The sequence below is a fragment of the Cavia porcellus genome, unplaced genomic scaffold, assembly GCF_034190915.1.
Source record: "Cavia porcellus strain 051 isolate PalLab524CR breed Dunkin Hartley unplaced genomic scaffold, mCavPor4.1 scaffold_22, whole genome shotgun sequence".
NCBI lineage: Eukaryota > Metazoa > Chordata > Mammalia > Rodentia > Caviidae > Cavia > Cavia porcellus.
This window is the reverse complement of record NW_026947505.1, coordinates 45,009,870-45,036,296: the sequence shown is the minus strand read 5'-3', so window position 1 is coordinate 45,036,296 and position 26,427 is coordinate 45,009,870. Positions and strand designations below refer to the sequence as shown.

The window sequence follows — 26,427 nt, the reverse complement described above, 5'->3', positions numbered from 1 at the left end:
CTAACTGGCTCTCAGTGTAGAGATGAACAACCTTTATAAAGATTCAGTGAATGACAATTAAGGTGCTTTATGATGGGATTCAAATTGGCAAGTGAACTTTTGTTTCTCAAAAGAGCCTCTGTCACCAATATATAGGTTTCCATGCTTGCCTTAGATTTTTAATTATTTTAAAAACTACATTCTTTTTGAGTAGAGTCATTATTTTTAGGCATCATTGTAGAAATTTATAGGGCAAGACTATTGCAAATACACAACTTGTCCTAATAATCCATGGCATCTCTGTTACAAATATCCTGGTACATAGTAACCAATGAAATGATGAACTAGAGAAGGATAAACAATTTTTCTCTTACAAAATTGTTTTTAAAATGAACATTTTAAGCAGATATTTTGAGAGAAAATTTTCTGGGTTCACTTAACATGGGCATATTTAACCTGAAATAAAACAGAAATTTTTAAATACAGAACTCTATAAATATAACACCAGATCTTACTCTCTTTTTACTCACCTGTCTTCATCTAAGAAAGTTTAAATATGTAACTATGACAAATTGTTAAACTCAACTTTACAATAAGCCTGTTTTCCTTATTTCTCTTTGTTAATCACAATCATGATAACTTCATTGTCCTACAATATCAGCAGACGTCTATTCCTGGGATGCAGTGTATGGTGGCCTATTGTTTTTGCCTCCAACGCACTGATCTTCCTGAGGATACACTGAGATAATTCCAGACTCTCTTGGAGTACAAGTAGTTTGTTTCTAGCAGTCATTTAAATAACCTGGCCTATAGTATTGTTCTAGTCCTAACACTCTGGCGTATATTTATTTATGAGTCTCCAGCTTCATGTTTTACTCCAGAGCGAAACACTTGCAGAGTTAGTGGTTGTTCAATCAATCCCAAAGAGTTAGTGATTAGTACTCATTGCTACCCATCTGTCTTACCTCACCTACCATTTTTCATGCTGACTGATACTTCAGTGTTGTTTGCACATTCTGTTTGCCAGAGTGGGATGTTTTGGTGAAACAGTTTTGCTACTTTTGTAAAATTCCAGGTAACATTTGCAGGCAACACCAAGGGCTCTGAAAATACCATTTATTTAATCCCTTTGGCATAAATGTCTGGAGCTGCAGTTTGTTATGACAGGAAGACAAATTCTGTGTGTGTTCTATTTGTGGGTTTATAAAGCAGTGTGGAACTGTGGAAGTATAAATATACATTAGTAAAAATGTACAATCTCCAAAACATCATGTGATCTCCATTCGGTCTTTTTTTCATTTAAATATTTTATTGCCATTGCTTTCTCCTTTAGATATAAAACACACACACACACACACACACACACACACACACATATATATATGACTTTTTAGACCCTGCCCTATACTTCCTTTCTGTTAGAGTCTCACACAGAGACAAAGCACTAGAATTCTCCCTCTGTACCCGTACCATCTCTAAATCCCTGAAGTACTAGTCATTTAGCTCACAGAGAGGCATGAGACTGAAAAGAAAGTATTCATCCCTTTACCTGCTGTGGCCTGAAAGTGGCCCACTTACTGCTGTTCACGTTCTGTGAAAACTCATTACATGGCTTTCCTGAAATCTGACTGAACAGTGTCTTCCCTGCCACAACTCTAGTATATAAAGAAAGGACATGATGGTCTAACACTCATCTCTACTATGATAGCTGCCCTGTAATACTTTTGTGGATTACCTATATTCACATGAGTTAAATAACTCACACCATGCAGGCATGGAGGCACCTAACAAATGTTAACATCAGGGGTTATAACTCAGTAGAGTGCTTGCTCAGCATGTGCGAGGTCCTAGGTTCAAACTTCAGCACTAGCAAATGATGAGAGAGAAAGAGACAGACAGACAAAAACGATACACACACACAGACAGACACACACACAAAGGCTGTAGTTTTGGAAGCAAAAAGACTGAGTGTTCTAAAGCATTAGAACATGGCAGTTTGGAGGGTGGCTTCTGAAGTCAAATACACTTGTTAGACTTCACTTCAGCTACGTGCAAAGGAGAAGAAACACATAACCTCTCTGAGCATTAGTGCCCTCATCTACAAAGCAGTGTTAATCATAGTGCCCTTCATGGATGTTTTGTGAAAAGTCAGAATGTTCACGGAGCACTTGCTATGGAGCCCCGGCACAGCCAGTGCTTAGTAAGTTTTAGTCACCATTAATCACATATAAGAAACTAAACCTCAGAGAGATGAATTATTCTGAATAAGATTATACAACTGGTTTACAACAAGGATGATAGCCCCCTCCTTCTGGTTTGTAACCCTACAGTATACTTTTTACTTGAGTTTGGTTTGTGTGTGTTTCTCAGTTACTTCAGACTTTAAATTGAATCTAAAGGATAGAAAGAGGATATTAAGCCTTGAGCTGGTTTTTCACCTTGAATTAGATCTCCTGCACTCTCAGAAATCCTAGGCACATTCTTCTGCTTTCTTGCATCTGTTTGAATGAGGTTTTAAAATCTTTATAAGTCTCCTTTTATAATTTCACTACCCCAAAGTTATAGTGATGCGCAATAATATTAGCATGTTTTACATCTTTTCCAAAATAATTATCAGATGTTCCTTGTACTTTAAATATGCATATATATGGTATCATATTTAAAATGTACACTACACATCCATTTCAGCAAATTACCCACATGTAACAGGAAGAAATCCTACTACTTGGCATTACATCTTCTCTGTCTCTAATCCCATGCCTGTATGAATACATTTCCAGTAAACAAGGAAAAAACTAACCAATTTGGCAATGAATTCTTGCCTGAAGGTGACACATACTGAGCAAGTGTCATTGAAGCTGCCGGTCCTTGGCCTTTTGCTTTAGGAAAAAGTGTTGGCCAATGCATGAGACATCTAGGTATAAAATATTAGAATCTTGTCTTCCATATATTAGTGCTAATATCCTTTCTCCTTTTCTAGCCTTTCCAGACATTACATGGGATACAGACATTATTGGAATACAGATTTTCGGCTTTCTTTAGAAGCTGCATGGAAAGTTGTTGTAATAACTCTGTTTGGTGCTTATTTTAGTTAGTCAACCTCCTGGAATATCAGTAACTGAGGATCTTGTTATTCTCTTTTGAATGCAGACAGTCTGGAATTGACAATGTCTTTTTGGGCATAATTTTGCATTCCAGACTTGCCAGTAGAATTGGGCTCAATTAATTTAATTGTGGCAGAACATATGATAGTAACTCATTTTTAAGCCTGCTGGTTTATGTTTGTTTTATTTTTGCTTCTAAATAGGCTTTTTACTGACCAGAAGAATTGTTTTTCTGTGAACTTCTTAACCTAGGAACAGAATATTTTATATTAAAGAGATTTTGCTTTGGTAATTGGCAAGTAGCTAACAATTATATATTGTTACCTAACATCTGAGAATTTATATTTTTCAAGATTCAACGATTGATCTCAATTAATATGAATTATATTGTGCACTATTTTGGGCAAATAGGCACCAGTTTAGAAAACAATATCTTCTTAAGTTATTTCCTTACTTCCCACTATCATTGCCTTGATCTGCATTTTATGATTTCATTCGGTTTTAGGGAAGAAAGTTGTTTGCATACAGACGCAGGGACATACTGTGCTATACAACTGCCTTTGGGACTGTGTGCTCGGGTGCCCTTAAGCTTGGCTTCTACTCTTGGTGATCTCAGCTCAGAAAGGAAATATGTGCAGACATACCTGTCTATTTCGCCTCTGCCCCTGTTGTCCTACTCATCACTTACTTATTCAAAAACAAATTTGCTAAAAAGCATTCATGTGGTCTTTACTTTCAGGTTGACTTTATTTTCCTTTTTCTTTGATTTTTCCTTTTAATGTTTATGACTCAACTGATGTGCTTTAGAAACATTTAGTTTCTCATTTTCCTATGACTTACATTTACTTAAACATACTTGAATCAATTGTGGACTATAATTATCTCTATTGATACCTACTTCCTATTTTATAACAACTGGAATCCTGAACTTCCATTTAATTTGTAAAAATAATTGAATTCATGGACGTCTTTTTGTGTGCGTGTGTGTGTGTGTGTTTCCTTTTTATCGGTACTGGGGATCGAACTCATGAATGCCTGCTTACAAGGCAGGCGCGTATGCCACTGAACTAAATCCCCAGCCCCCTCATGGATGGCTTTTTAAGAACATCGCAGACGGTAACTTTACTGTTAATATAAGTTTCAGTAGATGATACATTAAATAGTACAACATTTAAAAGTTATAGGAGGGTACACAGTTAAATATTTTCTTTTAACCACATTGCTCAGTCATTCAATTCCTCTTCAACAAGAAAATAAATGTTATTGGCTTCGCTGTTTCCTACCAAGGAAATATGTTTGCATGATTTTTTTTTCTTTTTAAAAAGAAGTTATAACATTATATATCATGCTTTTGCACTTATTTTTTTACAAGGGATTACAAGTCTTTCACTTTTAAACACTCATGGCATTACATTAAGTAACTATACCATAATAGAATGAGTCTTTGAATGAACTAGTGAGGTGTTACTATCCTTTGGCGATGATACTGTGATGAGAAACCTCATATTTTCCTCCTGGAGTTCAGGCTTTTATGTATTACACAGACATACATCTCTCTATTTAATAAGCTCTTGTACCAGTAATTTTGATAGATAACTGACATACTCTTCTCAAGTATAGTTGTAAGTTTGCAATCTTATCAGCAATGAGAATTAGAATTGACATGTTAATATTTTAACTTGAACTAGGTGCTATCTTTTTTTTTTTTTTTTTTTTTTTTTCGGTCTTTTTCGTTTTTATCGGTACCAGAGATTGAACTCAGGATCGCACACTTGCAAGGAAGGCGCTTATGCCGCTGAGCCAAATCCCCAGCCCCAAGGTGCTATCTTTTAAAAATACTTTCGTAATTTGATGGGTTGAAAAAGAAAAACATAAGCTTGCCATGAAAGAAGTTAAATATGTTCTTACACATTTATGAGCTTTGCTATGTATTTACTTTGTGTTTATGTGATAATGTTTGGTATTTTTCTCACTGATTTATAAATACCACATACTAGGAAAACTGGATGCTTATCTTTAATATGAAAATTAAAATTTCACTCCTGTTTTAATTTTTTATTTACTGTTATTGGTTTTTTATTGTTTGCTCATTCTTTTATCATGCAGATTTTATGTTGATATAACCTTATTCCTCATATATTTTATTCTAGAGCTTTTACTTTCTATTATAATAAAGCTACTTTAAAAGGCCTTTATTTCAAAAGCGTGAAAGAATTATCTTACGTTATCATTTAATTGCCTTGTGGTTTTCTTCTTTTATGCTTAAATTTTTGATCCATGAGCAATTTGTCTTGGTTTTAGATGTACAGTATAGATCCAGCTTTGCTTTTCTTTTCCAGATGGTACTCAGCTGTCCCAACACCTTTTACTGATAATGCATCATTTCTCTACTAATTTGAAAAGCAACCTCCATCTTGAGATTAAACTTGCCCTACACAAGCAGACTTTAGTTTTTCAGTGTCTTTGTTTTCCCAACTATGCTACCTCTGTTCCTACAATCACATTTATATTTTTTCTAGAATTTATAACAGCTAAATATGCAGAACTTGTCATGCAATAACCCAGCTAGATAAAGTCTTTCAAGTTTATTATTGATCTAACAGTGACGGCTTTTTCTGTGTATAAGTCACAGGCTCTTTATATATGAGGACAAGGCCAGGCTATGCCTGCGTAATGCTTTCTTTTTACCTTAGGAGAGTTGCTTCCACCGTGGTTTTTGAGAATTACTTCAGGGGCGAGCTTTAGCACCAGAGATTAATCACATAGATTAGAGTTCAGGCTTTTATATATTAAGCACACTCTCAAGTTATTGAAGTTGCAAAGGCTAAAACTTTTTGTCTTCAAGATTTCTTTTAATACACATTTCAAACAAATCTCTTTTGCTTTAGTTTTGCACTATATTCCTTGGATAGTGTGCCTTTACAACAAATCAAAAATGTTACTAAATATGTATTACAAATCAGGTGCCATACTAATTGCAGAGTGTTGAGTGGGGAACAAAATTATTGCTTTGAAGTAGTCCAATACATTATTGGTGTTTGAATGAAATGTTCATTAAGTTAGATAAGTGTTTAGATTTTAAGATCTGTATCTATGTCTTGAATCAAAGGAGATACACCGTTATAGTGTAAAGGTCTTTCACAGTAGTTTAGAAAACTTGTAACAGACCTAAAAGCTTTGTCCTTAGCTTTAGGGTTTACTGTAATTGTACTTTTTTTTTTTTTTTTTTTTTTTTTTTTTTTTTTTTTACTTTATAAGACTTTAACATGAGTCTGGGGATTGCTGCAGCACCTGCCTTGCAAAGCGCGTGATCCTGAGTTTGATCCCCAGTACCCATAAAAAAAAAAGACAATTTAACATGATTTATAGGCTTTTATTTTGTTTTGTTATTTTATTTTTGTTTTTTTAGTACTGGGGATCGAACTCATGACCTTGCACTTGCTAGGCAGGTGTTTATGCCACTGAGCTAAATCCTTGGCCCAGTTTTTTTGTTTTTATTTTTTTTAACGGTATCTGATATTGAACCCAGGAATTCCTGAGCTGCATTTCACCCTTTTTCAAAATTTCATTTTGAGACAGTCTCAATAGATTGCTCCATCTGGTCTCAAATTGTGATCCTCCTGCCCAAGACCCCTTCATAATTAGGATTATCGCAGGCACCACTATGCCTGACCTTAATTATACTGTCTTGTCCAGGTTTTAAATTACGCTTAAATTTGGTCTCCAGTGGATAATTCTTGAAATAATCCCTTATATTTGAATGTGCTTTACCCCCATGCATGAAAGTAAAAAACTGGTATCATGGATATATGATTGGAATTTAAAATATGAATCAGTTTTTTATTTAATGACATTGGATGTTGCATTACTAAGTTTACACCCATGGATTTTACTTCTAAAATGTATAATTCTTTTTTTATATACTTTTTTTTTCTTTTTATCGGTACTGGGGATCGAACTCACGACCACCTGCTTGCAAGGCAGGTGCTTATGCCGCTGAGCTACATCCCCAGCCCCCAAAAATGTATAATTCTTTAAATGATATGAAATAAGGTTAATTTTATTGCTTTTTAGAAAATGGATGAATGGCCAAGTGGCAGAATACTTTGAAATAAAGCAAAGCCTAAGGCTACCCTGAACAAAAGAACTAGGTCATGCTGCCCCACCTCTCACAGGAATGTGGTAACTTCAGTGGGTAACTGAGGCCACTTTGGGGGCTAGAAGGGAAGTGGCCTTCCTGGAATGCCCTGTCTGCCACAGGTTACTGCATGGTCATTATAGGACCACAGGGTCCCGCCTCAAAGACAGAGAGAACCTTATAGGTCTTTACTTTAAAAAAATTAGTCATATCCCCTAGAGATTCATTCATATACTTTTCCGATCCTAAAATTTGCATGTTTCACAAAATTACTCTTTAAGACATCTGCTATTAAGAATTTAAATTTAGATTTTTCATTGTTTCTGAATATCATAAGCATTTTAATACGTGGATCTATTCATTCATTGTTGGGTCCTTACACAAAAAGTTTTGGCATCATATACACATTTTAACTACGTATCAGAGTGTCTTCACTTGCCACTTCTTTTGATGTCACATTGCTATACATCCTGTAACAATGTTACCCTGCAAGCAGTAGAAAGCAGTAAACAGAACTAAGGGAAGGAAGGATCTAGCTGTCAGTGTAAATGTAAATAGCAGATGTTCTACTAAACTATTTAAAACTACCACACGGTGAGAGCTTTGCATAAAATGGGACAGATCCTCAAGAATCAGGTTTTAGCAAAAAATTCAAGCGTACTGCCACCCTCCTGTTTGCACTGTTTATATCTGTAATAGTCTCTGTTAAAATGGTATCTAAACCTATTAATGTGAGCAATGCAATGTACAGCTATGTATAAAGATGACACTACTGATAGTGTTACTGCGTTAGTTTCAGAATACTCCTGAGTCCCAAGATCCATGTGAGTTATGCCCTAGTTATTTCATGGATCAAGCATTGACATTTTTACTTCCAAATTAAAAATGTTTCAAAAGGGCTCTCTTTACCATTTGTATGAGCATCCTATTGGGCATTACAATGTCTTTTTGGTATTTTATTTTAAACAGTACAATGTCTTTTTAAAACAAATTTTTGTTCCAGTTTTCTTCAGACTACGCATATGTGTTCTTTCCTAATTGATTAGGTTGCCAAACTGCTGGAAATAATGATTTATTTATTGAACCTAGGGCCTTTTGCATGCCAGACAAGAATTCTATCACTCAGCCCCCAATAAATACTTTAAAATATTGGTTGGATGTTACAACTTTACCCAGAATTGTGATCTTTCATTAAACTAGCAGTATTCACACTAATTAATATAAAGATCTCTTGTGTGTAGTCATGTCATTTCACCTCTAACAAAAATAAAGGAAAAGAAAAACAGGTTCTACAGGTATGCCAAAATTTCAACTAAAGACCTAATGTTGCTTGTTTGAAATGTGTATATAGAAGTACTTTAACCCACACAATAACATCTACACTAATTGATTACCTTGCTGGACTGTTTTATATTCAATTAGACTTTTGCAAAAGCCTGGAATAAGGGCCCTTACACTGTGAGAATAAAAAAAAAACAGGGCTATAGCATGAGTAAGTGAATAAAAAAATAATGGCAACATTACTATCTGCTAGTAACAAAAGTTTAGCATATAGTACTTGTATAAATGTAAGAGCCTAATTGTGATTGGATGGTTAACATTTTTACACAGTGAAAATTCAAATCAAGATGTTAATTAATATCTGCACATGTGTTACAGCAGTTCACCTCAACATCTAGATGTTCTTTCCTGTTAACAAAGACAAAGGCTATAATCACTCTTACTTAGTCATTAGCCATAAATCATTCAACCAGGGCTGAGCAGGATGTATCAGTAGAACATGTTTCTAGCATACCTAAAGCCCTGGATTTCATTCTCAGCACAGAAAAAAAAAATGCAATACTCTCCATCATTAGTGTTCTTAATCTTGTTTCTTCTTTCTAAATATGTCAGGAAAAATATTGCAAGTTAAAAGTTTTAGGGAAAAAGACTACAAATGAGTATTTAGTTCCAGTTGCTGATATGCATGCTGAAGTTTTTGAGGAAACACGTACTGAGATTTGCAATTTCCTCTGAAATGTAATGAAGATTGGTGATGGATAGACAGAAAGCGGGGTATGTGATAAAGCAAGACTACTATAATATTGAGGATGAACATGTGAGTGTTCACTCCTATAAAATTCTTTCCACATCTATGTTTGAACTTTTTCATAAAAATATACTTGGAAAAATTCTTAAGAACTAATTTATATGTTTTGTCCCTTAAATTTTTTCATATAGGAAAGCCAAAGTAAGTTAAGAGGAAAAGTACTCTCAGGATTGTGTTTTCTAAGCTTTATAACACCCTAAAAATCTTCCTGTTTTCTATAGATATTAAGCTTTTTGTAAATATGACTTTTCTAATCTGAAAGATGAATAATCCCTTTTCTAGAAGAAGATAATATCTACATTAAGGATATATTTATTACTATCAATTAGCCTATTTTTATATTTATTTTGTACACCTCTGTTTGCTCCTCCTCTCTGATGCTATGAGCTATTTTTACCTATTTCTGATGGTTTTAATTGGCTACCCTGTTCTTCTCTGTGTGTGAAATGAGATCAAGTCCCATCACTTTTCAGAATGCTATAGGCCAGTCATAAGCAAACTTCCAGTGACTTTGTCATCAGGCCTGATGACTTTCTGCTTCTTTATGGAAATTTGATTAACCATGTGACTGTTGAATTACTTACCCATCTTTATCACTTAATCCTCCTTTGGACATTTGAAAAATATTTTAACACACATTTGATACTGTAATATATCCTATCCCATATATATTGGGCCTATGATATAAATAAACATGTACAGATTATATTTAATGGAGATTTTATATATATATATATATATATATATATATATATATATCATGAAAATATAAAGTGTTATTCACATTCCATTATTATTACAATCCTGTCATCTCCCTAGAAATCGCTGTGGCTACATTGTTCTGGCTGTTACTCTTACTTAGCACAGTGTCTTGAACAAAGCCGATGCTTAGTATGTATGTATACAGTGAAAAGATTTTCTTTTTTCTTTTTTGCAATGTTGGAGACCAAGTTTAGGAGTGCTCTACCAGTAAGATAGATTACTAGTCCTTTCTACATTTAAAAAAAAAATTTTTGAAATAAGGTCTCACTAATTTGCCCAAGATATGAACCTCCTGCCTCGGCCTCCTGAGTTAATGGGATCATAGGCATATACCACCCCATGTAGCTTGATTAAGCTTTAACAATACTTAACAGTTGATTTTTAAAATTAATTTCCTTTATGCAATCTTATTTTCTTGATAAGACATTTTTACCTCATTTCTTAAAAAATGTATTTGGATTTAAGAATTTGTGAAATAAAATATTTTGTAAAACAAATATGTTTTTGCTTTATTATACTAAACCATCGTACATAGTTCTATAATTCATTGAGTGTTTGGAAGGTCTGATGATCTTAATTTTATAATTACATAATATACTATAACAAGATAGTGCCGTGAAATTAATTTAATTCATTTAATTTACTTTCCATAGTGCTCCAACTGCTAAAGTTATTTGGACCTCTTGCTAAGCATTACAATCAGTGTCTTTGAAAGTCAACAAAATAGTCCAGGAATACAGAGCTCAGTAGGTTGTAGGTTGAGCAGCAATAAAATGATATGTCTGTGGAGCTCTGTTCTGTGGGAATTAATGTTCACTGTATTGCAATTGGATCTTGTCTAGTGACCCGAGAATCATGGGAAAGTGAAATAGCATACCTAGCTCTATTTCTCAGCTTTTTCTCCTTTTTCTTCACTGACCCAAAAAGGTCTTTTCCTTGAGTTATTTAGGAAAAAATAGGAAAAACAATCCTTCCATCCACAACCAGGAATGACCCTAGAGAGAAAGTTATTATCATTATAAGGTTGACATTGGGGAAAAAAACTGACTTGTGTTTTCTGTTCATAGGAGAGGCTTTGCACTTGGCTCGGGACTTTGGCTACACATGTGAAACAGAGTTTCCAGCCAAAGCAGTAGGAGAACACCTCGCCAGACAACACATGGAACAGAAGGAACAGACAGCAAGGAAAAAGATGATCCTAGCAACTAAGTAAGTACCATCAAAGCTTTGATGGATCTTCATCCTCAGATTTTCCTATTTTCTTGAATGAGGGAAGCAATGTAAAAGCTGCAGTTCTCTGAAAAAACAGTATCTCACATTCTCACAGCTAAATGTACTAACAAGAATGGTCTACTCCTCTGCATTCAAGGAAAATTTAAAAATTGTCCTTGATTCATAATGAGGCTATCCTCGAAATTGGTGAAAGTTCTTAGACACTTTCTCAGAATATGAAGAAATTCCAAGCAGAAAAAAAACATGTTTAGGAAATAGAGATTCCAGGTAGATAATGCCTGTAAAGCTACGTAATGTAGCCTAAGGCACTCTCTGTTCCTTCATCTAGAGCAAAGGTCTCAGAACACCCTGACTGCTTGGGGAATGTGGAAAATGTTGTGGCCACAGACATGTAAGCACCACAGGGAGACATCTGGGACCCAAGATCAACATCACTGTCTTCGTATTCTCTTGCAAATAATTTAGGCAAGCAATCCTTGCATGGCCTTATCTCCTCCATAGTGATATTCTTTAAAAGAATTATGTAAAAAGCTCTAAGAATTATAAAAAGCTCAAGTAACATACAAATAAAATAACAAGGGAAATAATGTAGGCAATGAAAGAAAAAGAAAGAAAGAAAGAAAGGAAGAAAGAAAGAAGCAAGCAAGCAAGCAGGCATATGTGTCAGTCCACTAAGAAAAGGAAAGATTGTAAGAGATGACTTTTAAATCTTATGGACTTGAAAATCCTTTAACAGTTTATGGAAAATTGCCATATTATTGTGTGAAAACCCACCAAAACCATAATACCACTTTGAATCACATTTAAAAGTCTTAGAAGAAGTTGGGTTTGGTGGTACATATTTGCAATCCCAGTACTCAGGAGGCTGAGGCAGAAGGATCACTGCGAGCTGGAGATCAGCATGGGCTACAAAGTGAGCTCAAGGAGAGCCTAAATTGCATAGTGAAACCCTGCTTCAAAAAAGAAAGTAAGAAAGAAAAAGTTTTAGAGGAAATTCCTTTTAGTGATAACTAAAGAAATTCCTTTTAGTGATATCTTGCCATGTGTTCTTTGCAGAAATAAATTAATGCTACAGATAGTTCATTAATGGTCTTAAACAATTTTCTTAAGTCTATTATATTCAGCTTTCAAACTGATAGCTACAGATGGTTATATTGTCATTTGTAAATTATTTAGGAAATTCCTGAAGAGAACCTACATGATGGTATTAGAAAATGTTTTCTTAGAAACTGATGCAAAAGAATCTGTCTGCCAACTTTATAGCATGCTGGCAGACATTTATATTGACTAAAATTTCCTATAGTCAAAACGAAATAGTCCTTCACTAGCGTGTAAGGTAACTTAGATCTTTTTGTAGATTTAATGGTCTGTGCAGGACACTGGTCACATAACAGGCTTGTCCAGGAGACATGAGTCTTCCTTGGGGTTTGTGCACTGTTTGTGGTTTATAGTTTGAGTTTTTAGGTTATATTTATGTGTTGCTGTTTTAAAACTACTAGAAAATTATCTAATTTTATCCCAAAATGAAGAAAAACAAAATGTGGTGGCAAAAAGAGCAGAGAAAGGCAAAATGAAATAAAGAGGAAAGGAGCAAAGAAAGAGAATGAAGGCCAAGAGACAGAGAGAGAAAATCACATCAGTTATCAAACTTGAAATTTGGCAGTAAACATTATGCTGTGCAAGCACTTGGAAACTTGCCAGTAGAAAGACCTAAAAAAATGGACCAAGAGAATCGTCGCGTCTTCTGGGGGTCTTTGCTTTTCTACTTTGTACTCTTCTTTTAAGTAGTTTCATAACCCCGAAGATCTTCATCCATCATGTTTCGGTTTCTCCAAAAGGAATTAAAAATGCTTATAGGGAATTAAAAGTACTTGTAGTTGGTTAATTTGAATCACTAATGTAATCTCTGGAGAAAGATAAAGACTTTACTACAGATCAAGGGAATTATTCACTACTAGAAGTTAGATAGTATCTCCAGGTGATTCCAAAGCATAATAGCATTCCACCTGGTGGCACTACGCAGAATGCTACTATTATCCCAATGCACAAAGTACCTAAGAGAAAACACTTTAGTATTTTCTGTATTGAAAAGGATTACAGGTATGTGTGTGTGCACACGTGGTGCACATGGGACTGTATGAGACAGAAATTGAGAGACAAAAACAAAGACAGAGAGAGAGAGGGAGAGACTATGCCTGATTGCAATGCATATTGTTTTGAACTTTTATTCCATAAAACATTGGGAGTACATGGATTTTTTTTCCGTTCTGCTTGTTTGTTTGTTTTTTGATATGGAGATCGACCTCACACTTGTCAGGAGGCACTTACACCACTGAGCTAAATCCCTGGCTCAAGGAATTGGTTTTTTTTTTTTTTTTTTTTTTGTCTTTTTCGTTTTTATCGGTACCAGGGATCGAACTCACGACTGCCTGCTCGCAAGGCAGGCGCTTATGCTGCTGAGCTAAATCCCCAGCCCCCAAGGAATTGGTTTTAATCCTTCTTTTTACCGCTATTTATTTACGCATTACTCATTCGTTTAGTTCATTTTATAGGTTAATAAATAAGCGTAATTATTTAGAAATTAAGATAAATTATTCATAATTTTCACCATTATATTTTTACATGAATTCCATCTTCATACTAGCTAGCTACTATATAAGTAAAGTTAAAGAACCAGAAACTGGGGGCTGGGGATTTAGCTCAGCGGCATAAGTGCCTGCCTTGCAAGCAGGCAGTCGTGAGTTTGATCCCCGGTACCGATAAAAAGGAAAAAGACAAAAAATAAATAAATAAATAAAGAACCAGAAACTATGCAGTCTTAGCCAGTATATATAATACAACAGGTAATCTGTATAAGTAGATAACTAAGGATGTACAACAATAACTTGCTTTTTTTGCTACGTATGAACAGACTCAATGTGTTTTGAGCAGTTTCTAATTTTCCAATTTTAGTACAGCATCAGATATTTTCATCAATTATAATGCTCAAATTTATCATTAACTGCCCTATGTAGATAATCATTACATTTTACTCAGTTCACCTTTTTTCATAAGACTTCAACTTTATCAAAATATATATGAAATCTAAAATTGAGAGGCTCAGTTTCTGTTTGTCTTTGTCAGGGGACATGGCCTCCATGTTTCTTTTCAACTCTGAGTTTGAATAGCATATAAATGGCCAACTGATTGCTATTGGCCATCTACTTCTGTGTTTCTAGTAGTTTAGAGTAACTTAGATAATTAGGTAGAAACTGAGACAATCTTTGAATTCTAAAAATGCACTATGTATCATCAAACAAAGTATTTAGTTAATGGAAAGCACATGTAAATTTTATAATTGAATTTAAGATTAAGTATGGTTCACATCTTATATACACTAAGTAAATCAGAACAATTTTCAGCTGAGTATAATAATAATAGTTGTCAGCAGGAGTTGCACAGAACTTTAAATCCAGAAATCAGCTAAACTTTAGATCTTTAAGGACAATGATATAAGTATTAAAGTTAGAAGGTATGATTCATCAAACATCATCTTGTGTTATATAACTCATAAGTATGACATTTTGTTTGGAGACTTGACAGCATTTCCTATTATGACTTTACAAATAAAAATTTAAGTAAGAATGAAGCTACTCATAAAAATAATTCTATAACTGCCGTAATAGGATACTGATAACTGCCTACGTGGAATCTACAGCATTGTCATCTGTAAGTCTGAGAGCTATTCTTCGTCCATAAATTAAACAGCAGAATGAATATCAAAGACTGAGAATTCTAATACTAGTCCTTTTAGAGCTGCATATATGATGTAATTTATTTATTTAATGAGTTAAATTTTTCTGCACTTTGTCTTACCTTTATTTCAATAGTTTCATTATAACTTGTAGCACTTTTTTTTTCAAAAACAGAGCTCATTTGTCAATTTATAAGTTACTTTATTCAATAGCCTAATTCTAATATTATATCATGAGAATTAAAACAATTATTTTTGAAGTTTATTTATTTGTTTATTTGCTTATTTATTGACATAAGGTCTCACTATGTAGTCCAGGCTGGCTTCAAAGTCATGGTGATCCTCCTGTCTCAGCCTTCCAGGTGCTGGGATTACAGGTGGGCACCACCACACCCAGCTAAAATTTATTTTAATCTGAGAGAAAATTAAAACTTATCTTTCTTGTGAAAATGGGTTGTAATGATGTGCTATTACCCAGAAATTTATATTTCTAGTCATAAATATGATAACATGAGGTAATTAGATACTTTCTGGAAATAAATATCACAATGTATCTAGTTCTTAAATAACATAAAACATAGCACAAGATGATGCTCCGCATAACAGCATCAAATACTTTAGAAAAGTCACACTCAGCTGCCAAAATGTATCAAGTCACCAGAAAGTTAGCCTGCTGAGAACAGAAATGAGTTCAGAGCAAATATTCTCAGTGATAATAAACATACATGTTTGTTAAAATCATGCATGTGGATGCTATGTCTCTGAGTCTCAACCAAAACACTACAGGAAGATGTGAGGAATTCTACTTTATTTAAACATATAAGGACTTTGTTTACCTCACAACCTTGCTTTCCTTTTACCTGTGTTATATAAAAACAAATGAGGCAAGTTCTGTGAAATGACATAATATTTGATCACCGACAATAAATCAGAGGCTCATTAGCCATAGAAAAAGAAAATAAATGATCTTTGGCAGAATCATACAAATTTTAGGAATCTAATATCTCTTCCGATTTAAATTCCATCATAAATTATTTATACTTCAAGTCATTTTGTCATTTTGTAATGGTCATTTGTTAATGACACAAATACTTTACAGCATAATTATAGCCAGTCAACATTCATGGGATAATTTGACCCTTTGAACCTTACTGGTAATTGTAATCAGGGCAGTATCATTATATTTTGTAATGGCCCATTATATAGACAAAATACTTGCTCACACCACACTTTACTGTCTGTTGAACCTGGAGTGGCTTTGCTACTTTTGAGTAGTTTCTTGATAGTCCTTGATTTCATTCTCCTGCTGCTACATTAATTAATGTTTTGTTGATTTTTAAAAGTCTTCTTGCATAGTCTTTCTTTTTAAAATTATGTCATTTGCACTATGTAACACAAAGACTACATCATCCAGTATATGACAATGACATTAACTAAAGTAAAAGCAATAATTCAGAAATCATAAAATCTTTTAAAGAAAGAAAAGCCATACTAAATGTACCTGTGAGTCTTTTGTGCAAGAAATCTTATTTGGAACACAGTATTAACAGTTCTTGTGAGGCTAGTACACTAAACTTTGGGTAAGAATGACCTACTTCAGATATTTGTTTTTAAATTAGTACATGTTTGTGATACAGAGTGTATTTACCATGAGCAGCTGGTACATATACCACATGTCTTAATCCTTTTACTTCTCCTTCTGTGTTGCTCTCTCTCTCCATCCTTACACCCACTTACCTAAATTCTATCTCTCTGTGATAATCCACATCAAATACTAAAACACAAAATTAGTCCATGAGTAAATCATAATGCTATGTCAAGAATTTTCCAAATAAATTTTAATTGCGACTCTGAATGAAGTTAGCCTATAACATTAATAAAACTTGCTTACAGATCTGATGCTCTTAAACATTGCATTCTAATAATTTAAAGAGAAATTTGTATAATCCTTTCTTTGAATTATTTTTTAAACTGAAATTAATCTATGACTATCCTCTTCAAACATGAAGATTGGTTTTGTTGGTACCCAGGGATCATTATTTGTTTATGGTGCTTTATGATCTTACTATAATTCTCCAGGCAAAGTTACCATGGTAAACCTCAAGTGCATACTATGGATGAAATCTCAGAGGTTGCTAGATGAATTTTTTTTTTCTTGTCCTTTTTTGAAAGAGAGAATAAATGTTGGTAAAATATCATGCCATGAAATTACAGCCTCATTTTAAAACCTCAAATGCAATTTTGTATCTTTTACTTTAGACAAATTTGTAAAGAATTCCAAGATCTCCTGAGCCAAGATAGATCACCTTTAGGGTCGTCCAGACCCACTCCAATTCTAGACCTTGACATCCAGAGACACTTGACACATTTCAGGTAAGCCTTGCTTTTCTATTTGCTCAGATTCTGTTTTCAATTGTTAAGCTGCCTTTACTAATTTAGATCTTTGGCATTCTCATCGTAGTGCCACTTAAAGATAGCTCTCATTTGTAAAAATGGTGACTGTTCCAGTTTGTTAGAATTGCTGTGACAAAATAGCCTAGGCTTGATAACTCACTAAAAGACATTTATTTCTAAGGATTTTAGTTTGCAGACTTTAAAATAAAATACTTCATTTTTCAATGTCACAATTTTCCTCAAGATATAGTAAACACATATCTGAAAATTCAGTTTAGGATTTATCTTCCCAAAGTTCACCAAATGTAGCATATACCTCTAGAGTAACTTTTCTGCCACTCACTTGAAATCATAAGGAAAAACGCAATAATACTGAGAAAAACATAATGCCTATAAAATTTAAAAGCAAAAGATTTTGGGGTCAAGAGAACCATTTTTAAATCTGGGCTCTTATACATGTGAATTGGTTTGTTTGGAGTTAATTGCATACTCTTTTAAACCTTTATTTCTCTAGCTAAGTAACCTAAGAATACCTAAATTAAAAAATAATATTGCCTTATTTAAGTATAAATAATATTAAATCTTCTTTAAGTATAAATAATATTGTCTTCTTTAAGTATAAAATCATTCAATAAATGTATTATTTCCCTGCTCTTGCACTACTAATAAAAGTTTAACAAATGCAGATGATTCAAGTATTTCATCTGTAAACCATTTTCCATATTTTTGTTTGTGTGTACACTAAAGATTTCTAAGTTTTACAAAAGTTAAATTTAGCATTTAATTTTTATTCAAATTCAATTCTGCATTTAAGCAGTTTTTATAAGTGTTGTCTAAAGAGGAATTTACAATTAAAGTGTGCAGAACTTGGATTCTATGTCATGTGTATTAGGTTATTTCCAATGACAGAAGCTGTAGTTTTTATTGTGTAGTAAGTTCTTTTTTCCTAGCTCAAAACAAAATAGAACTTCGACGTATATACTGAGTATCAGCTACTATGTGAAATAAATAGATAGAACAGCTTTTTGTTTGGGATAGGCATAATACACTAATTTATTAATACTTCAGTGATTTGCTTATCTAATGTCATAAAACTCATTAGAGAAAACTTTTACTTCTAAATATGAGCTGAATGTTCCTCATATAGGTTTCATATATTCTTATTGACTTCTCCACATAGAATATGGTAATAAGCTTGTGCTCCTCAGAAAAGAGCTAGTTATTGGCCAGGGGTTTTGCTCAACAGTGTTAAGTGCCTGCCTGGCAAATGCAAGGTCCAGAGTTTGATACCCAAGTACAAAAAAAAAAAAAAAAAAAAAAAAAAAAAAAAAAAAAAAGACCTAGATATTGGGTAACTGGCTATATCCATCCCCAGTAAAAATGAGAGGGAAATTACATTTGAGGTATAAATCTCTTGAAATTGTATGTGGCTATATATTTTTAATAAAAATTTAAAACAGTATAAAACTATACATTTAAATATTCTAACAGTATATTTTATATTTATGACAAATTATGGTATTAATTTTAATGCAGTAATTACAATAGTATCACTTATAAAAGTTTATATGCATATGCTAAGCATTTTGAATACTAGAAAGTTGTAATTTCCTGTTTTTTATGTTATTTTAAATGCTTGCTAGTAGTTTCATTTATTGTTTTCATAGTCCACATTACTTACTATTTTCTGATTTCATAATGGTAAATTAGTGGAGTTGTTAAAGTCACTTAGTCAAAATTTACTTTACAGCAAACTTCCTAACTTGTATATTTTTCTAAATAGTGATTTTAAAATACCTAACATAAATTTACAATCAAAAACATTTCTAATATGCAGTTCAGTGAGGCAAATACATCATCGTACAGCAAAGCTCTGTGACTTTTTCAAGACAGAAACTATTTACTAAAAAACATCCTATTTCTTTCTCTCCTGTGCTTGCAGACCATTCTGTTCCTATTTTTATGGGTTTGGCTTCTTTAGATATTTTGTATCCATGACAACATTTGACTTCTTGTGACTAGTATATTTAATTAAGCACAGTTTCAAGATTCACCTGAGGAGTAGCACAAATCAGAATCTTCTTCCTTTTAAGACTGCACAAAATCCCACTGTACAAATAAATACATTTATTCATCTATTGATAGCAACTTAGATTGCTTCCACCTCTTGATTGTCACAAACCCTGTTACTGTAAACACAGTTGTGCAAAATCTCTTAAAGATGCTTTCATTTCTTTTGCTTATATATTCAGAATTAGAATTGCTTAGTCATACAGTAGTTCTGTTTTTTTTTTTTTTTTTCATTTGTTTTGAGGGACTGTCATACTGTTTTGTGAAGTAACCATTTTACATTTCCAACATTGCACAAAGTTCCGCTTTCAGCACATTGTCACCAATACTTGCTATTTACTTTTCTTTTATAATAGTCATCCTAATAGGTGATATTCTCTTGTGTTTTATATTTGCATTTCTTTAATGATTAGTGATTTTTGAACAAATGTATCATTTTCGGAAAAAAATCTATTCAAATTATTTGCCCTATTTTAAGTTGTTTTGCTTTATATTGCTGAGTTGCAGGCATTCTTTAAATATTCTGGGCACTAACTCTCTATCTGGCATATAATTTGAAAATGTTTTCTTCCATCTCATAAATTGCTTTTTCTTTCTGTGGCTTGAGTCTGTAACACATAGGGTTTAACTCTCTGATGAACAGTAATTGGTGCTCTATTTCATATGTACGAGGCTATTTCCAACTGAAACCTTCAGTGGACAGTGAGCTCTCTCTTACTGACTCAAAACAGAAAAGAATTACAAAATGTACACTGGACATTAGCAACTGTGAGAAATAAATAAGCAAAATAGTCACTTGCTCACCACAGGTGCAGCTGGCTAATTTGTCCATACTTCAGTTGGTTGCCAACTTAAAAATTCCACAAGACTCTTCACAGAAAGTTTTCACTTCTACATATGAGATGAGTGTTTCTTACATGTACTTTCTATGCTCTTGCTTACCTCTTCTTACAGAATATGGGAGCGTGCCAGTGAGTATCGGGAAAGTGCATATTTTTTACTAGGTATTTTTACTTTTTTACCTTTGCTTTTTGTGTCACATCCAGGAAATCTTTGTGACTAGTTCTTACACTTAGGGCTCTGAACAATTTTGAGTTAATTTTTATATATGGTATAAAGCAAATATCCAATTTCATCCTTTCGCATACCTTAAATCACATCATTTGAAACAAAAGATACATAGTTGTCATTTCCAATTAAAATTCAGATTGAAGGCTCTTGATGTAGCTTCAATTCAATTTAAATATGTGAAATTTTTTTACTATGTTTATATTAAAAGAAGCAACAGTAAAATCTCTTAATGACAGGATAGCAAAAGTTGGCTTATTGCCAGATCTGGTAGCACATTCCTATAACTGAAGGATTCAGTAGGCCAAGGCAAGAGGATTCATTGAATTTAAGACCAGGCTGGACTACATAGTAAATTCAAAACCAGCTTGAACTACACAGAATGACACTGTCTCAAAAAAAAAAAAAAAAAAAAAAAAAAAAAAAGAAGTTGGCTTGTTGTCTGATTTTGAAATAGCCTCTGTGGTTTGCAAGGGTAGTCCTTAAACCTCGTTTAACAACAGTATCTATTTTAGAGCTTTTTAAAAGTCTTAAGGAGCAGCATATATATTTAAAGATCTGTTCCCACAGGTTTATGATAGGACTCAGGTACCCATCTTCTTCTCAAAATTCTGAAGTTGACTATGATATGCAAGTTTAAGAGCAATTGTCCTAGAACAGATTTAAACTATTAGCTTTTTCCTACCTTTCAATGAAACACAATTCAAATTTTATTTTATTTTATTTTATTTTATTTTATTTTATTTTATTTGTACTGAGGATCAAACTCATGACCTTGTGCTTGCCAGGCAGGTGCTTGTCCCGATGCTGAGCTAAATCCCCTGTCTTCCAATTTTAAAGACACACTGAAAATTGTATAATGTCTGTCATTTACATTAATGTATTAAAGTATTCTACATCTATGATTCTGTTAATAACCTGGGTTAAAAATGTGCTAATATCGAGTACCATTTTCATAATATTCCACTTACAGTGATAAGTGTGATTTTGATAGTACCATGAGCTTAACAGAAAGATGAATTTGAAAGAAATCTTACCATTTCTGATTTTAAAAGCAAAGAGCAATTGACAGTCTAGTTTCTCACTGTATGGTGAGAAACTACTGAAAAAGAATATGACTGAATCAGCACAGAGGATTGCTTAAACAGTAGACATCAACTTGTGTTACCATTTTTTCTTTTGAACCAAAATCTCCTTCCCAGGACAGAGCACTTGAAATTATTCCGTGTAGGACTGCTGATTCGGTACCCAGAGAACTATGACCTACTCTCAGCAGACTGTATATGTCTAGCAAAGGTAGGGGATAATCTGGCCTTGTAAAGCACAGATAACTCCTCCCAGTTTCCTTGGCAGATGACACGTCAGTGTGTTTTGGGAAACTGTGAGCACGGCAGTAACCATCTTGATTTGCAGCCTGGAAAGTGGCTTGTTTCCCCAAATGCTGGCAGAAGCAGGTTTATTCTTTATTTATAATTTACTGAGTGCCATCAGCAGTGTGAATTGTACAGAACACACCACACACTCCCATATCTACCAGAAAGTGGAAGAGGTTTGATTGAGCTCGGTAGATGACCCTTTGGATTCAACACCCGAGGAGTAGCAGTGGCAATTAGACCCAGGTGGCGTGGGGTGTCACAGGCAGAATGAGACTGGGAAAAGAAGCCCACAGTCACAATTTTCTGAAATGTTAGACTTTCACTTCCTGGAGATTTTAGGAAATCTTAAAAAAAAAATCTATTTTCTCACAGTCTCCTTGAATTTGAAGTCAAGCAAAGCACACGTAAATAAAGAAAAGTTAGACTCTCTTTAATGCCTCGTTTGAAAAGACTGTCAGAAAAAAAGTGAAGAAAGATTTCTGTTTTCAGAATCCACCTTAGGAAACTGGAATTTTATTGTTTCTTGTGTTTCACTGTGCTCATGGCAGAAAGTGAAAAGATGACTGATGGTTTGTCACATTCTTCAGGAACATCCAAACTGGAGAATAATTACATATGAAGACATTTGCTAGCAATTCTGCAAAACAGGATTAAGCAGATGCTGGTAATTACCTGGGGCAAACAGGAAAGACTTTCACCTCCTATGCATAATACCTAGTACATAGTACTGTCCCCTAGATATGTTAATAAATGTAAATCATCATTACAGCTCAATGCAGTCTTAGATGTATTCCCTACTGTTTTATTCCCAGGACCATAGTGTTTTAATTGGGCCACAGGCCTGAGAAACGAAATGATCAATATACTTAATTCTCCTATTTGAGTAAAAAAGACAACTAAGTATAGTGACACCTTCTTAAAAACTGATCTTCCCCATTCTCTCATAGTTTTTGGAAATAAGTATCTATGTATTTGCCAGTGATTACGTTTTTCTTCATTGATTCTCAATGTTGGAAGATGCCTTACATTTCCTACTCTCTGTCAACATTTAGATCGTTTTCCAGCATCCCTGTCAAGTTGTCACCCACTTCTGCCTTGAAAACTTCTGATAACAGATTGCTCCTCTCCTCCTACAAGTCTGTTAGAAATGTCTTCTTTGAGACAACCCTGTCTCTCTAAGAGCCCATTCCTGGGGGCCTTGGTACTCTTGCCCTGCTTCCCCCCATCCCCAGTTTCTAAAGGCAGCTTTCATGACCCTGAATTTTCTCTTTCTGGATTATTCATCTTCATTTCTTCAGTGATCCACACACAACAGGCATTCAAGTCAATTCCACTAGCATTTTCTCAGTGCTACTTTCTTAGCAGCTCTCTGAAGACAGCTTTCCCATATATTTGTGGGAACTTTAGCCTTCTCCAAGGAGACTAACCTGTGTATATACATTACTGTTGATTTTTTTTCTCTACTGTTCAGCACCAGGACAGTAGTGAGGAAGGAAATCAGCAGCACTTGATTTTGTTAATCTTATGAAATTTTTTTTTTTTTAGTGTCAGAAGAGAACTGAAGAGATTTAATTAAATCTTTAATCTGAAAAGAAAATTTCATAAAATAAGCAACTAAATTTATGTAAGAAATAAAATTATTAAGCCTCTTACAGGATGTTCTGCTTCTTTTAGTACAATCATATTTAAGAGTATGGACATGTTATGCCTGAATTGTGAAGAAAGAAAAACTTTGTTTCCAAAACAACTCTTTTGTGGTCTTAAAATTAAACTTTAACCTGAAGTCCAAAAATGTGTGACACACACAGTTACAAACAAAAAACATACCCATAGATAGTCAGATCTAATTCACTAAAGAAGAAAAACAAAATTAGCATTTGCATAAGAATAAAAAACAATGGGGTGGTTGGCTCAGTGAGCTAAGTGCCTGCTTGGCAAAGGCAAGGTTGTGAGTTCAATTCCTGATACAAATAATAATAATAATAATAATAATAATAAAATAAAAAACAAGCTCCCCTTGAAGAAAGATTTTTTACTAGCAAAAATGTACACTAAAAAAGGAAACATGCAAGAATTTTCACTTCCTCATTAAACAAGAACAACCATAATGGTGCTTTTAATTAATCTGTATTACATTAATATATCTTTATCATTAAGCAGAAAATTACAGAATTAAATATATTGCCAGTACTTACGGATCTTCACAAGTTGCATAGCATCAAGTAAAGGCTGCAAGACTGTTAAGGAGAAAAGTATTCTACAGGAACTTGAAACAGAAGGATCACAAGATCAAGGTCAGCCTCAGTAGCTGAGTGGTAACCTGTTTCATAAAAAAGTGGGGCAATGGTTGGGGGACATAGCTCAACATTCTTTGGGTTTAATTTATAGTGCTGAAAAAAGTTCAATGACACTTATTAAAGGAAGATGAGAACTTAATTCAGGAATATTATAGTATAGGTATAGGGACTACTGCAATGGGGCCTTGTAGCACAAGACAGAGATTTAGCTCAACTGGAAATATACTATGGGCACAAAGCTATTTTTAGCTATGGAGCAATCTGAGTGAGGGGGCAGGGATAGAAAATTACTAAAAAGAAACATCAGGGGTTAAGGGAACTTGGCTAAGCTTATCTGACAAGATTCTTGTTAAAGGTCAGATGGGCAAAAATCACCTAGAAGATGAGGAACCTATTTAGATACCAAAGCTAGTGAGTTCTTGTTAAATTAATTTATGAGGTACCTTAATTTTCTTATTGTTGAGATAAAAATAACCAAAATTCACAAGTTGAAGTAAAGTAGATAGGTGTATTTTTACTCACAGTTTATGGAGGTTTGAGATCATAGTTAGTTGTTTCCAAGGCAGGGTGCCATAACATAGAGGAATCAAAGAGGAGAAACTATTCATGGCATGGCAGGCAGAAGGCAGCCAGGCAGCAAACAACAGCAGCAACATGGCTCCCTTTTCCTTTTATTCTATCCAGGCTACAAAATATTTGAGTGTTACTACTCCCCAGGATGGGGCTTGCCATCACCCACAACCAAAACTATTATAAACCAATTAGTGTACTAATTCAGCCCTATGCTCCCTTAATCCCAGAATCGCACCATTAGTCCACATTCACACACCCTTGATGCAGCCACTTCTGAAAAGTCCCAACTATGAGCATATGAGATTTGGAAGGGCATCCCAGATTAAACCATAACTCCAGGTTTCTTGCTAAACTTTGGTTTTACAAGGATGTATACAGATGGACCTAGGTAAAAATTCAGAATCTTGACTAAAGTTTGGTCAAATAAACAATCTCAAAAGATGCATACAAATGGAACCTCTAATTATAGTTTTCTGAGGAATCGACATACTGATTTCCACAGTGATTTTTCCAGTGTATATCCCCACCAGCAGTGGAGAGTATTCTTGTCCCTACAAACTCTCTACCATCTCTTGTTGATTAATTTTGTCATGATAGCTATTCTTTCTGAAGTAAGATGGAATTTCAGCATTGTCTTAATTTACACCTCTCAAATGACCAGTGATGCTAAACATTTTTTCATGTTTTATTTGCCATATATTTTTCATATATCTATTTCTTTATCTGAGAAGTATCTATTTCAGATGCTTGTTTTGAGGGTTGAGTATTTAATGTTAAATCTTGACTGTCTTACTACGCTTATTGATATAGTTTAGATATACACAATACCAAGTGATATATGAATACCCATGTTTATAATAGCAGTATATAATAGCTAATCAACTCAAATGCCCATCAATGAAGGAATGGATAACAAAGATGTGTGTTTTTAAAAAGTATATAATGGTGTATTATTTTGTCATAAGGAAGGATGAAATTGAGAAATTTCTAGATAAATGGATAAACCTTGACACCATGGTCTGAAGCGAAATAAATTAGACATACAAGTGTAAGTATCACATTGTCTCCCTGGTGGGAGAAGCTGGAAGAGTAAATAAGAATCAAAATGTACAGTAGATCTGAAATAGGAAGAAACTGATCAAAAGGAAAGAGGAATTAGGGAGGGGGAAGGAGGAAAGGAAGGAATGAAAAAGGAAAAATAATGAAAGATAAAATAGAAGCAAAGCTTTGTAAATAAGGAGGGGAAGATGAGTTGAAGGGAGAAGAGAAGATTGAGGAAAAAAGAGAAATCAGGATATGTCATATACAGGAACAAACTCCCTATGATGAATATGATCATTACATATATCTAAATTACATCAATAAATTCAATAAAAACAAATACATACATTAAAACACCCACCATGGGTCATTTGATAACATTTTTATGAATTTCTAGGTTCAGCACATAGGAGATAGTAATTTGAACAACAGAACTAGAAGAAATTGTTCCTAATAAAAAGTTGCCAACATGGTTATCTAATAGCTGTATTATGCACATAATTGATTTCACAGAATGCATAAATTAAAGAATAAATTTCATACAACTTATTTTATTGAAATATTTTCTTT

At 33.8% G+C, this 26,427-nt stretch overlaps 1 protein-coding gene across 2 annotated transcripts in view; it reads left to right on the top strand.

Moving 5' to 3' along the window:
• Nucleotides 1-26,427, top strand: part of Tfap2d (transcription factor AP-2 delta) — a 59,932-nt gene that overhangs the window by 18,745 nt on the left and 14,760 nt on the right. For both annotated transcript variants that reach the window (XM_063233120.1, XM_063233119.1), the window contains 2 exons: nucleotides 11,140-11,281; nucleotides 17,298-17,411. In XM_063233120.1, the coding sequence (XP_063089190.1) occupies nucleotides 11,140-11,281; nucleotides 17,298-17,411 (256 nt within the window). The remainder of the gene's footprint in view (nucleotides 1-11,139; nucleotides 11,282-17,297; nucleotides 17,412-26,427) is intronic.